General features: G+C 42.9%; 1 protein-coding gene across 1 annotated transcript in view; it reads left to right on the top strand.

Annotated features, from left to right (window-relative positions):
* The window catches only part of F2 (coagulation factor II, thrombin), a 32369-nt gene that overhangs the window by 9972 nt on the left and 8833 nt on the right, over positions 1–13564 (top strand). Inside the window, exons 2-9 of the mRNA XM_056851911.1 lie at positions 1899–1987; positions 4950–5113; positions 5414–5438; positions 6836–6886; positions 7793–7898; positions 9334–9470; positions 12024–12332; positions 12703–12804. Coding sequence (XP_056707889.1) covers positions 1899–1987; positions 4950–5113; positions 5414–5438; positions 6836–6886; positions 7793–7898; positions 9334–9470; positions 12024–12332; positions 12703–12804 — 983 coding nt within the window. The remainder of the gene's footprint in view (positions 1–1898; positions 1988–4949; positions 5114–5413; positions 5439–6835; positions 6887–7792; positions 7899–9333; positions 9471–12023; positions 12333–12702; positions 12805–13564) is intronic.

Here is a 13564-nt window from a genome sequence, read left to right as displayed (position 1 = left end):
TACTACCTGGAAGTTGGCAGCCCTGCAACTGCCCTGCCCTGAGGGGAACCTATAACTCTTTAGAAGTCGTACTAGCCTTTGGAAGGCAGAAGAAATGTATTTGTTAATACCCATGGGGAGTTTATGAAAAATTTGAATAACATTAAGAAATTATACCAACTGGAGAAAGAAGGTATCAGAGGAGGAACTGAAGAGGAACAGAAACTGCTGTCTTCCTCTTCTGCCTGACACCTGGGAAAAAATAGAACATATAAAGGATTAGTCCTATCAGGACACTATATTATTAATATGAACTGCTAGGAATGAATATTGTGTTACTTACCTGCTTTTTGTAACACTGTATACCTGTTTAGGGAAGAGAATTGGTTTCACTGGTTGGTGTATTTGATCCACAGTTGTGGAATGTGTATTGTTATTGTGAATTTTTGCTATTGAATTTGTGCAAGTGTAAATATTTGATTCTGTGGTGTGTTTTTTTGGTAGTACCTGGAGGTTGGCAACCCTATGTACTAGATCAAGAGTTAGTGACAGTAGTGAGGCTTTCTAGTTATTCAAACGTGAGATACGGCCTGAATCAGTATGCTGAGATTACACAAAGGAGAGAAGAAATGAAAGCCAATCTTTGAGTGATGAGATGCAGCGGCTGAGACTATGATTGTGGAAAGAATGAGTGGATGTGGAGGTCTTGGAGAATGCAGGACCAGGGTTGGGTTGATACTTGCAGGTTCATCATCACAGACCACCAAGGGATGTGATAGGGCCCTTCAAATATGGCTAATATACCACCTCAGGTCATTTCAAACAGAGTAGATTTCAGTGGGGGTGATGAAGATAGCTGCCTTGAGATATGAGAAAAGGCAGGATACAAATGGTTTAATAAATAGATAAAATACAATATCTAGTGATAAAAAGCATTGTTTCAAGCTAGTAATAAGACAACCTGAGTAACTTAATGAGCAATTCTAAGCAATTCTATTCCTACTGTCTTCAGTGGAGCTTCCTGCCTGGAAAGTGTTTTTAGGATTGCAGCCTCTGTTGGGCAAGCCCCCTCTCTTTGTACTGTTTACATTATTACTAAAGAAGGAATTCGTCAGGCTTTCCCTAGAAGCTAGAATGACTAAACTGAGGCTATTGTACTTTGGTCACATTATGAGAAGACAGGAGTCACTGGAAAAGGCAATCATGCTAGGAAAAGTTGAAGGCAGCAGTAAAAGCAGAAGACCCAACATGAGATTAATAGTCTGTACAAAGGAAGCCATGGCCCTCAGTTTGTAAGACCTGAGGAAGGCTGTTAATGATAAGACGTTTTGGAGGACATTAATTCATGGGGTCGCCATGAGTCAGAAGCGACATGACAGCACTTAACACACACAGGCTGCCAGAAATGGCATGCTGGAGCAGGAGTATCTGGTCGTTGGAGCTGATTCTCCCAATATAAGATCATAGAATAAAAGGCTGGGCACAGATAATTTAATGTTCCATTTCTGAATGCTCATGCTTTGTTTCAGCTCTGTTTCAGATTTCTTCTTTTTTCAGATTTTGGTAATCCAAACCCTACTGCTCTATTTATTGGATGTCCCCTCCTATTGGTTATATTTGACTTACACCATGTAGTCTACCTTGAGTCTCGGTAAGAAAGGCAGATTATCAATAAATAATATAAATAAATAGATCTTGAGAGAGCATCCATTCTCCTTGAGTCTCAGCAAGAAAGATATAAAGTAAATATAAAGTAAAGTATAAAGTATAAATGAGAGAGAATGGGTGGGATAATGAGAACCTCAGCTTTACTGTCCCTGACACACTGTGACCTGTTCCTGTTTCTTCATGCTGGTTGAACATTAACCCAGCCTGGGTGGTAACCATTCTGTCCCCTCTATGTTTCTCCTTTAATGAAGGGTATATGCGATAGGGCAGAGCAGAGTCAAAATGCTGAGAATTCTTCTCCTTTCCATCCTAGTGCATCTCACAGTGAGCCATGACGCAGGTAAGGGGGTTTCGAGTATGGAGGAAGGTGGGAGAGGTTGGAGAAATCAGTACTCCTAAGCACAAATACGAGGGAGTAAATCCTGTGGGTGGTCAGTGGGATTTTGGAGTAAGCATGCTTAGGTTGGCGCTGCATGGTTAGAAGAGCAAAGTGCAGTGTTCAATCTGTGAACATCTAATGTCACAAGTACAATGTGAGGATGACAGTGTCGAAGCCCTGGGAGGCCAAGTGTTCAAGGCATCCTTGCTGCCATACTTGTCAGTCTTTGGAAAGAGACAGTGTCAGGGCTTGGAGGAGAGGGAGTGGGCAGTGCAATTGCATAGTGACATTTATTTGGTCTTATGTTTAGAAGACTCTGGTGCATGAAGGAATCCTGGGTAATTCTTGGGGGGAAAGCTGTAGAGAGTAGGGCTGCCAGGTCCCTCTTTGCAACCAGCGGGAGGTTTTTGGGGCGGAGCCTGAGGAGAGTAGGGTTTGGAGAGGGGAGGAACTTCAATGCCATAGAGTCCAATTGGCAAAGCCGCCATTTTCTTCAGGGGAACTGATCTCTGTCGGCTGGAGATCAGTTGTAATAGCAGGAGATCTCCAGCTAGTACCTGGAGGTTGGCAACTCTAATAGAGAGACAGCCAGAAGGGAACTGCTACTGAAGCAATTTCTTACTTTTCTACTTGGAACACTCACGTCTAATTATAAAATAGCATGGGTCATGGCGGATTGCAGCAAGCATGCTTGTATTTTTCTGTACTGTTTCTTGGCAGATTGGGAAGGAGTGAGGCTCATTAATCAACATGACAGTGTTTTACACAACTTTATTCTTACAACGGATTACATCCAAACTTTAATTGGCTTTGGGGGGAATGTGGGGGTGGGGAGAGCTCCTCCGAACTGTACAGTTTTCTGAAAAACAGGATTTGCTTTCTGTCTCCAGTACTGTAGACTGGTGTAGGAATATACTATATGTGGTGTGTGTGTGTGTGTTTTTTAATATATCGTTGAGTTTTTGTGCTCGGTTAGGAAGTCCATTTTCAGCCTGCCTATTTTTATAATCAAATGTCCTGTTTTTGTTACCTTTGTGCCATGTTCACACATTGTTATGATATGTCATTTTGTGCATCCGATTAAAAAACAGGCATAAATTTCAACATCAGTATTTCTAATGAATTTTCCTAGTATGGTTGAGTAAACATTTAATCCCGTGTGGGAAAACCATCAAAGCCTCTTGAACTTTCAGACTGAGCCAGAGTTGTCATGAAGCTTGAATAATATCCCTTCTCAAATTATTTTCAGTTCAGTGTCTTCCTTGCCCCCTGACATTCCTGTCGTCAGAGGGCCGGTCATGTCATCCTTGAGAACTGGTTGCTCATTCTAAGATCTGAATGTGAAGGGAGGGCTCCGACTTCCCCCAGCAGGGAGGACTACAAAGGTTCAGATATTGGGGTTAGACAAACAGATATCAGGATGTGCCACCAAAGAGGCAGTCTACAGAATAAGCTCTGAGCAAACAGGTTTCTGCACAAGAGAGCAAACAGGAGGGTGGGAGCGTGTGCATAGAGCAGGAAGAGATAGCACATCAGGGGAATTCAGTGTTTGGGGCTCAAGCCTGATACTAAGCTGGTTCAGGATCTTGTTCTACTGCAGTAAAACCAGGAAGATCGTCTGTCTTTCTTTCTTTCTTTCTTTCTTTCTTTCTTTCTTTCTTTCTGTCATTTTTATTATTGACAGAAAATTATTGTTCAACTGATATTTTTTTTTACTCCTGAGTTACCAACAGTCTCCTGTTCTCCACCTCCTTAGATTTTAACCCTTTGCCTGGTTGTTGTTTTTTATGCTGTTAGGTTACAGCTGATTTATGGCAGCCCCACAGTGTTTTCAAGGCCAGAGATGAACAGAGGTGGTTTGCCATTGCCTGCATCTGTGTCAGGACTGTGGACTTCCTAAGTGGTCTCCCATACAAGTACTAACAAGGGCTGACCCTGCTTAGCTTCTGAGATCTGATGAGATCAGGCTAACCTGGGCTATCCAAGTCAGGAACAGTTGATTGAAAATGTTGACATTTTAACCAACAGAGAAATAAGAATTAGATAAGAAATTAACATTGTTAGAAAATCCTAGACATGAGGACTGGAGATTTTTCTGTCCCATCTGTTTTAACAGAAGGCAGTCAATAGCCATGTGGGTGAATAATTTTTTTAATAGAACACATGAAACTGCCTTATACTTAGGGTTGCTAACCTCCAGGTACTAGTTGGAGATCTGCTGCTAATACAACTGATCTCCAGCCGATAAGAGACCGATAGAGACTTGTAGAAAATGGCTGCTTTGGCAATTGAACTCTATGGCATTGAAGTCACTCCCCTCTCCAAACCCTGCCCTCAGGCTCCGCCCCCAAAACCTCCCACCGGTGGCGAAGAGGGCCCTATTTATACTGAATCTGACCATCTACTCAGACTGGCAGTGGTTCTCTAGGGTCTTTAGGCAACTACCTAATCCTTTGAACTGGAGATGCCGGGGATTGTACCAAGCATCTGCTGCATGCCAACCAGATGCTCTGCCATTTAGCCACAGCCCCTCCCTCATTATTACCTCCAATGTTTATTATTAATTTTTTCTTTCATTTTAATAGGGAACACATTTTCATATTTTTGTTTACCATAAAATTGGGATGAAAGAGTCAGGAACTGCACTCTTGACACAAGGGATCCTTCCTGCCATGTTTCAAGAAGCTATGAGGAAGTGTCCTCGTTTTACTGTGACCCAGGTTGCATAAGATGATATGTATGTGTGTTGGAGTAACAAATTAATGGGTGGTCATGCCTTACAGAAGCAGCTAGGACTAGATGACTTTTAATTGCTTTGTATGTTACTGTTCTAGCCACCCTTTTCTTAAAACTCCAGTGTAAAAGTATGGTGCTCCTTCTGGTCCACAAATGACTGACTGGCTGGGTGTTCTGGTTTTCATAGTCTTTCTTGAGCAGAAGCAAGCCTTCTCCTTGCTGAAACGCTCCCGACGGGCCAACAAGGGATTCGGGGAAGAGATTTTTAAAGGCAACCTAGAACGAGAATGTCTGGAGGAAACTTGCAGCCATGAGGAGGCTCGTGAAGCCCTTGAGTCTGATGACCTAACAGTATGTACAAGTTAGTCAGATATGCCTGGGCCCCCGCTACCAATATGATGTTAGTTTGCTAAGGAAAGATTGGTTTGTGCAAGGCACTCAGCACTTATCCCAGAAACCTTTGCATCTCAGCATAGCAATAGCTTTGATTGGTGCTGGCAGAATCAAAGTCTCCTTTCCTTATTTGTATGCCACTCTTCCTCCGACATGCTGTGTGTACCCTCCCATCCAGGCAGCATAAAGGGTCTCACCTGCATGTCTGCATATCTGCTCTCTGGCCATACTTCTAAGTGAGCACCTTTTGTTTTGCAGGATGCATTCTGGATAAAATATTCAGGTATGTCTTATCTGATTCCTACTGAATAAACTGATATTTTTACATGCTTTATTGCTGAGCTTCGTTCATAACTCTGGCTTGAAGCTCTCTTTCACAGAATCTGGAGCACTATCTCCCTTAGTAAATGGCTGTGATTAGGCATCCTAGAACTTCAGTTCCATGCACAATTATTTGGAAGTGGAGTCTTTAGAATTTGTGTGTATGTATATAAAGTGCCAAGTCACAGCTGACTTATGGTGACCCCTTTTGGGGTTTTCAAGGCAAGAGACTAACAGAGGTGGTTTGCCAGTGCCTTCCTCTGCATAGCAACCCTCTGGTATCCCTTGGTGGTCTCCCATCCAAACGCTAACCAGGGCTGACCCTTCTTAGCTTCCAAGATCTGACGAGATTGGGCTATACCATGCTGCCTTCCTTTCCCTTAGGAATTTAGCAGGACACATCAGGTGTCATATTCAAACCTTTTATGGCATTGGACCTTGGAGCTTTTGGGCCTGAAAATCCAATTCTCCCAGCCCATCTTGCCTCATAAGAACTTATGAAAAGCCCTGCTGGATCAGGCCAAGGCCCATCAAGTAAAGCAGTCTGTTCACACAGTGGCCAACCAGGTGCCTCTAGGAAGCCCCCAAACAAGACAACTGCAGCAGCCTTATCCTGTCTCACTCTTTTAAAGCTGGCCATATGATTGGAGCTGTCTTTGTGCATGTACGTGGACAGGTATGCACACACACATTCTTCCCACAATCATGCCAACCAGGTTTCCATTGTTGTGGTTGGGTTTTTTCTCCTCTTCTCAATTAATAAGCTTCCAGATTCTGAGGTGTTACTTCTTTTCACCCACCCACATCTAAATCTCAGTCAACTGACATTTTTTTGCTATCCCCTTCTTGATGTGCTAATGTCAGTCCTACCCACCCCCCAGTCACCCATTGCTCAGATCTTTTGTTTCTGCATAGGATTAGGCCCTTCCCCACTCTTTCATTTACAGGGAAAGTTCTCTCATGCCACCTAATGTCACTGCAAGACTACTGGCCACAACCAAGAGCTCTAATAGACAGCTTCTTAATATGGCTGCTTGCTGACACCTGGTTCTAGATTGAAAGCATGCAGACAGAATTTTCTTCCTGATTAATCTTTGTCCAATCTTTTGTTTGTCTTTGGGAGCCAGAAATGGGGGAGGTGCCCTATCATCTCCCAGTGGCAACCAGGCTGTCCCCTTACTCAGTCTTGGAGCTCAATCTGCTTGTGGGGTAAAGGAAAGGCAACTCTTGGAGAGGCTCCATCCATTTATTTCATGATCTTAGGGAGACCTGGGTTGGGAATCCCTTTGACCAGATAATTCTCTAGATGTTGTGAACAATTAGATCCATTTGAGCTGAACTTTACTCTTTTTTTGCTAGCTTGTACATCTCAGAGGAAGGTTAGAGCAGTTCTGGATGCATGCATGGAAGGTAAGAACGTTATGGAGTAACTGTGATGCCTTGGTTATGGTTAGCACTAGGAACCTTTTAGAGGAATTTGGAAACAAATTCTAAACAGATAGGTGAAGCACTGGCTGGGCAATATGAGCAAGGGCATCTGTGAGTGAGTCTGTGTCTCTCCTAAAGTTTAATGAGGACATTTCATGCAACACAATTTAGCAGGTATGCCTGGTGAAAAGGCACACACACAAAATCACTTGTAGGGGAGACAGACCTATACTTTGAAAAACATGGTGTAGAAACGGTGTACATGAGGCAGGAAACTAGAGATTGGGGGCCTTTTTTGCATGTTTACGTCTTTAAAAACATGATTGTCTCCTTTAATATCGTGATGTAGTCTATAATTTATGTGCCTTCTAAATTTACAGACAGTTGCCCCGAACTGTAGCATTGATCCAGTTTTTACTACTTAACAGAACAGTTCCCAAGACCTTGAAAGAGGCACAAGTGTGTGTGTGTGTGTGTGTGTGTGTGTGTGTGTGTGTGAGAGAGAGAGAGAGAGAGAGAGAGAGAGAGAGAGAGAGAGAGAGAGAGAGAGAGAGAGAGAATGAACGCCTATCTGTGGACTCGGGCACACATACACACACGTTCATCATATAATGACTGTAATGCTCAGTGATGTTCATGTGTGAATGGTCTGTCTAACACCACTGACAATTTCCATAGCACCTCAGAGTAAAGTTGGTTCAACCATTCACCTGGCGGTTACCAAGTATACAATAATCAAATGTAGATAAATTGAGTTTGGTATATGCATGTGTGAACCAATTCTATGTGTCAGGCTAAACTGAAGTCAGCAGTATGGAATGGGATGTCCTGGACTCTTTGAGTACACCACCAGCTGTTTCTTCCAGTTTGTGTTTTGAACTCTGACAGGTGACTGTGCACTAGATCAAGGGCAAAACTACAGGGGAACTATTTCTGTCACCAGATCAGGAATTGAATGCCAGTTCTGGTCAAGCAAATTTCCTCACAAACCTGAGTAAGTTCCAAACTTATCTTCTGAGGCTTTGATAAGCTATATGCTACCCCTCAAAACCTCCCTTTTCAAGAAGAATACAATAACTCCTCAGGGGCACCAGCAGGCAGTTTTCTCCTCACCGCTCTTTTTTCCTTTAACTGATTCTCAATTGCTATGACAATATTCCATATTTGAGGAATATATTTGATTCTCATTAGGCCACTGTGGGGGGAAGTTACTTTTTTCCTTTTTGGAGAATTTATAAAGTCATAATTTTCTGTGTATCTGGAAGTCCTCAGAGTATGAAGAAACCCTTATCTTTAGGGTTTCCAGGTCCCTCCTCGCAGCTGGTGGAAGGTTTTTGGGGTAGAGCCTGAGGAGGGTGGGGTTTGGGGGGTCAGGTGAACTGATCTTTATCAACTGGCAATCAGTTGTAATAGCAGGAGATCCCCAGCTAGTACCTGGAGGTTGGCAACCCAACTTATCTTGACTATGGAGGGCCTGCTTTTGCTGCTTTCATTATCTTAAGAGAAACCAGCCCCTTTACTATTAGACAGAATGACAGACTGGAGGCACATGGGAAATTACAGTTGTGTCTGTTGGGTGTGGGGGAGAATAAACACTTAGGGAATCTTGTAGGGGAAGAGTTTGAGGGGTGGGATGGAATTCCCAAAGCTCTCAGCTCTCAGAGTCTTCAGCAGGTTGACTTTCCCCCCATCACATTCTTTTTCTTTTAACTGACACTCAACAGTTCTCAACATTCGGTACCTTCAGGAGCCTTCCTTAGCCCACATTTTGAAGGCTGGTTTTCCTTTGATGAGACCAGTAAAGCAAAAAAGCTTCCCTGAAAAATAACTGGTCCTGCACTACCAATCTGTTCCAGGAAATGCACATATGCCAGGGGTGTTGGATGTACCAGACAGTGCCATCACATAGAGCAGCAGGAAAGTGCAGCACACACCCTGCAGGACATGGGTGTGAACCCAAGAACGCACCTCAAAATCCACCCAGGCAGATGCCAAGAATTCCTTTGCATACTAGTTGAAATAGAAAGGATTCCCTACAGGCAGAAAGTTTGAAAACACTGTCATATGATAGCAGGCTGAGGGCCTTCCCATAGAGCACATGGGTGTGTGTGAAAATTGTGAGTTAACTGTATAGTTACTTAAGTGTGTGTCTTACTTGCAAATACTTGTGATAGGCACACTCTGAAAAGCCCAATTTAGTCTCACCATTTCAGCATATGCCCATAGGGAAATTCAGAAGCAGCTGTCTATGCATGGGTTTCCTACTTTTCCCTAACCAAAGTGCTTTCTATGTACAATAAGCACAACGTGCAATATAACGCACAGAATTCCAGGATCCACAGCTCCTTTTTATAAATTCAGATGGGAGAGGAAACGTTCTGTTTTCTTGTATATCTGGCCCTTCGTTACTATACCATGGTTTCTTCCAGCTTCAATGCAACAACCTATCCACATGCCAACCTGACAGAAAACTACTGCCGCAACCCAAGCAACAACCAAGCAGGGCCCTGGTGCTACACTCGAGACCCAACCATGCGATCAGAAGAGTGTGCTATTCCTGTGTGTGGTGAGTTTTATTGCTGGTCACCTGGCTCAAATAGTATTAGATCTGGATCTTGTTTGGGGAGGGAGGCTTGTAAAGTTTCCCCCTCTGAACCAGCCAAAGCCAAACTACTAATAGCTGTAGATCACTGGTTCCCAACCAGGGGTCTGCGAGAACTAAATTAAGGTCCACGAAACAAAGTTATAAACCCATAATAAATTAATATTTTCAATTAAAAGTTCTCTATTATAAAAATATATATTCAAATATTATTCTAAGTTTAATGTTTAACTAACAGTTATGATTAAAGTTTATTTTCAAATTCTTGGAATTTTTATTTTGAACCTTGGGGTCCCTGCACCGAACAAAAAAGTCCTAGTGGTCCCTGGTCAAAAAAAGGTTGGGAACCACTGCTGTAGATGCACGATTATTAATATTTTTTCGATTATTAATATATTTTTAAAAGCACACGACTCAATCACTTTGGCCTTAGATAAAATACATTCAAGGGGATAACCCTAAATTAATAGAGCAGGAGTAGGTTTCCAAATGGTCTCTTCCCTCCTCAAATGAGGCAATCTGTTCCTTCATTCAGTACCATCTATCTTCAGGAAGCACACCTTGAGAGATACGTTGAAGTGTCTTCCCATCCTTAGTTAACATAATTTTCTGCTTTCTTTGCAATACCATATACTTTCAAATGTCAGATCTCTTAACCCATCTGTTTCAGATTTATAAGAACCAAGTGTGGTGTAGTGACTACAGGGTCAGGCTAGGATCTGGGAGATCCAGATTCAAATCCCTGCTCTGCCATGGAAGCTTGCTGGGTGACCTTGGGCCACTGACATACTCTCAGCCTAACCTATCACACAGGGTTGTTGTGAGGATAAAATGGATGACACGAGAATTATGTAAGCTGCTTTGGGTCTCCCCATTGGGGACAAAGACGGGGCATAAATGAAGTAAATAAGAGGAAATGTACAGTCCACACTCTTTTCTCTTATAAATCTGCAGCAAAAAGGTCTAGAGAATTTTTTTTTTTAATGGAAGCTGCGAACAAGTAGATCATGGAAACAGACTGTTACGATGTTGTAACACTGTACTGATCTGTCAATTAACAATTTTTTAAAATCCTGAAAAAGGTGCTCTGATGTATTTGGGAGAAATGGCAGTCACAAGGGCTTAGGTAAGAAACATGGGACCAGCGAGGTAAGAAACATGGGACCAGTGTGGGATGGACCTGCAAAAATGTGTAACTTCCTTGCCCCCTGGCTTCCAAAGGCATTTTGACTGTCATCTTTCCAAAAAGATTATACCAAACGAGGTTTGGGTAAGATAGCAGCAAAGCTGGGGGAAACATAGGACAAATAGATGACATCATCCAGAGGCTCCCAAAAACCAGCACTGCTGAAAGAAGGCCAAGGCAGAACAAACATCTTTGTGGAAACAGCCTAACAATGGTTTGTTAGGGTCCATCAAACCAGGATCTGAAACCACTGGTTTCTTAACCACAGTTAATCTTAATTATATCATGTGCAACTATACAAACATAGGCATCCTTTCTTATTCCTTGGCATTGCCTTTACTGAAATGTATGGGTTATGTGTGTGTTTATTTAGAGAGAATTAAGTGATCATCTCTGTGCAGAAATCTGGTTTCACAAACTAACTGTAGTTGATACGCCTGAACGGAGCCAATTACTTCTCCTGTGGAGCACAGAAGCAACTCATGAAAGACTGGTATCTGTGACCTACCTTTGAGGCATGGCCCAGTGTAGTTGTTGTAGTCAGAACTTGTACATAGATGGATGTACTCCCTCAGGTGAATGGTTCATGACAGAGGAGAGGGAAAAGCAGGGATTGAGGCCCATTGTTAATATATGTTCTTCCCTTATTGTTATTTCACATAGTATAGGGCTAAGCCTTGGCATTCAGAACTGGTTCCAAGTCTGAATTCTGGTGATCTGTGGCTCAAATGGAAGCCCAGCATGTGGCCCAAGGATATTTGGGAGCCCAGAATGCAATGACGATAACCTTTGCATCTGACAAAATCAGCTCTCAGGGGAAAATTAAGGTTTAAGTGCCACAAGAGTCCTTTATCTTTGCTGTAATAGATTACCATGGCTAATGGATGTGCTGCTCAAAGCTCCAGATTTACTTAGGGTGAATATAAGGTTCATAGTAAGCTGGGTACCAAAACTCTGGAGCTCTCCCCCCAGGGAGGTTTGTCTGTACCCTTCGGTTGTCATCTCCTGCCAATGGGTGAAGATGTCTTTGTTTCTTTTTATGTTCCCTCAGGGATGCCTCTTTCCTGCCCATTGTCCTAATTGTTTTTATGTCTTCATATTTTAGCTCTGATTTTAATTGCTTTAATGATTCGTTGTCATTGTTTTTGGTTGGTTTTAAGATGTGATTTTACTATGTGTGTTTTAATTTGTTAACGGCATGGGTGGCCCTTGTGAGGGCAGAAATGTGAGGCATAAATTTTGATACTGCTCCAGCAGTAAATGTATGTGTAACTGCAGAACCCATAATAGCCTTTTCCTAACATTCATGGTTACTGTGCTTCTCTTTTTAGGTGAGAACCGAACCACAGTTCCATTTACTCCAAGAATTAAACAAGAAGACATACAGAAGCAGCACCAGCACTGTGAAGCTGATCATGGGCTGGGGTATACCGGGACCCTCTCTGTCACCCTCTCTGGGGAGCAGTGCTTGCCGTGGGCCTCTGAAAAAGCAAGGCAGCTAAGCCGCAGCGCATCCTTCCTACAAGATGTACATCTCCTGGAGAACTATTGTCGCAACCCCGATGATGATGACGAAGGCGTCTGGTGCTATGTAGACCATCCAAATATCACCTTTGAATACTGTGACTTGCACTACTGTGGTGAGGAGCCTGCAAGAGACAGGTGTCTGTTTTTGTGATAATGAGAAAAGAGTTAGGAGGATCTGAAGATGAGCTAGTGGAATGCTCAGTCCAAATGAGTGAGAGGCATGTATGTAATTTTGGTGTGCAGTGGTTTTTAATAAAGGATGTTTGTTCAACAGATTTGGATCTTACTACCTTGGGGGCACTGAGCTGTGGGTGGGGGGAGAAGTCATCATAGAAATGTTTTAAATAAGTAAATGAAATCACACCCCGGGTGGCCAGTGTTTGGAAAAGGAGATGTAAAGTGAGAATAGGATTGGGTGAGTGATGCTTCTGCAAACCAAGGTCTTTCTCCGTTTCTCTCCACCCTCAACTCCATCTTTTTCAGAAAACTCTCCAGAGGATGCGGATGAATTAATAGGAGGCCGTACAGTTGTCCAACAACGTGAACTTTTCTTTGACGCTAAGACATTTGGCCAAGGTGAAGCAGGTGAGAAATAGGGCCAAGCTCAGCCAAAAGGGGCAACAGCAAGGCTGGATCTTCTTCCCTCAATGACTCCTGCACCTTAAGACCTCCTTAATTCAGATATAGGGACTGAAGCAGTGTTGCTTGTTGCTAGTGTTTTGGTTGTTGGCTTTTTAAGTGTCTCTAGTCCTATACCTTTAACAGCACTCTGAGAAGCAGAAAGTAAGCAACAGAAGGTATTTCTTGAAGTCAGAGAAAGAAACACATGGGGAAAAGCTTTACCTGCCCGATTTCTGGAAGCCAGCTTGCTGTTAAAGGCACACAACTAGAGCCAATAAAAAGTTGGCAACCTATCCGTTTCACTTTGCACCAAGAAATGTATCATCTTCTATAGAGCTCAATGTGTCAATTTTAGAAAATTCTCTAATCCTGACATTGGTTCACACTGTGGCCTACTACTTCTGCAATTACTACTGCTATTTGTTGCATTTGTTTATCAGAGTGTAGCACTGTTGGATAAAAAGGCTCAATTGCAGCTTCCCAGGGTTTCTACACTGAACAGTGTCGTCAAGTCACAGTTGACTTATGGAGACCTCGTAGGGTGTTCAAGGCAAGAGATGTTCAAAGGTGGGTTGGCATTGCCTGCCTCCTCATCGGCTGACAGAGTTCTGTGACTGGCCCAAGGTCACCCAGCAGGCTTCATGTGGAGGAGTGGGGAATGGAACCCAGTTCTCCAGATTAGACTCCACCACTCTTAACCACTACCCACTCTGGCTCTACAGTT

The sequence above is a fragment of the Euleptes europaea genome, chromosome 6, assembly GCF_029931775.1.
Source record: "Euleptes europaea isolate rEulEur1 chromosome 6, rEulEur1.hap1, whole genome shotgun sequence".
NCBI classification, from domain to species: domain Eukaryota; kingdom Metazoa; phylum Chordata; class Lepidosauria; order Squamata; family Sphaerodactylidae; genus Euleptes; species Euleptes europaea.
The sequence above is the reverse complement of the archived record's forward strand: the minus strand, read 5'-3'. Positions and strand labels throughout refer to the sequence as shown.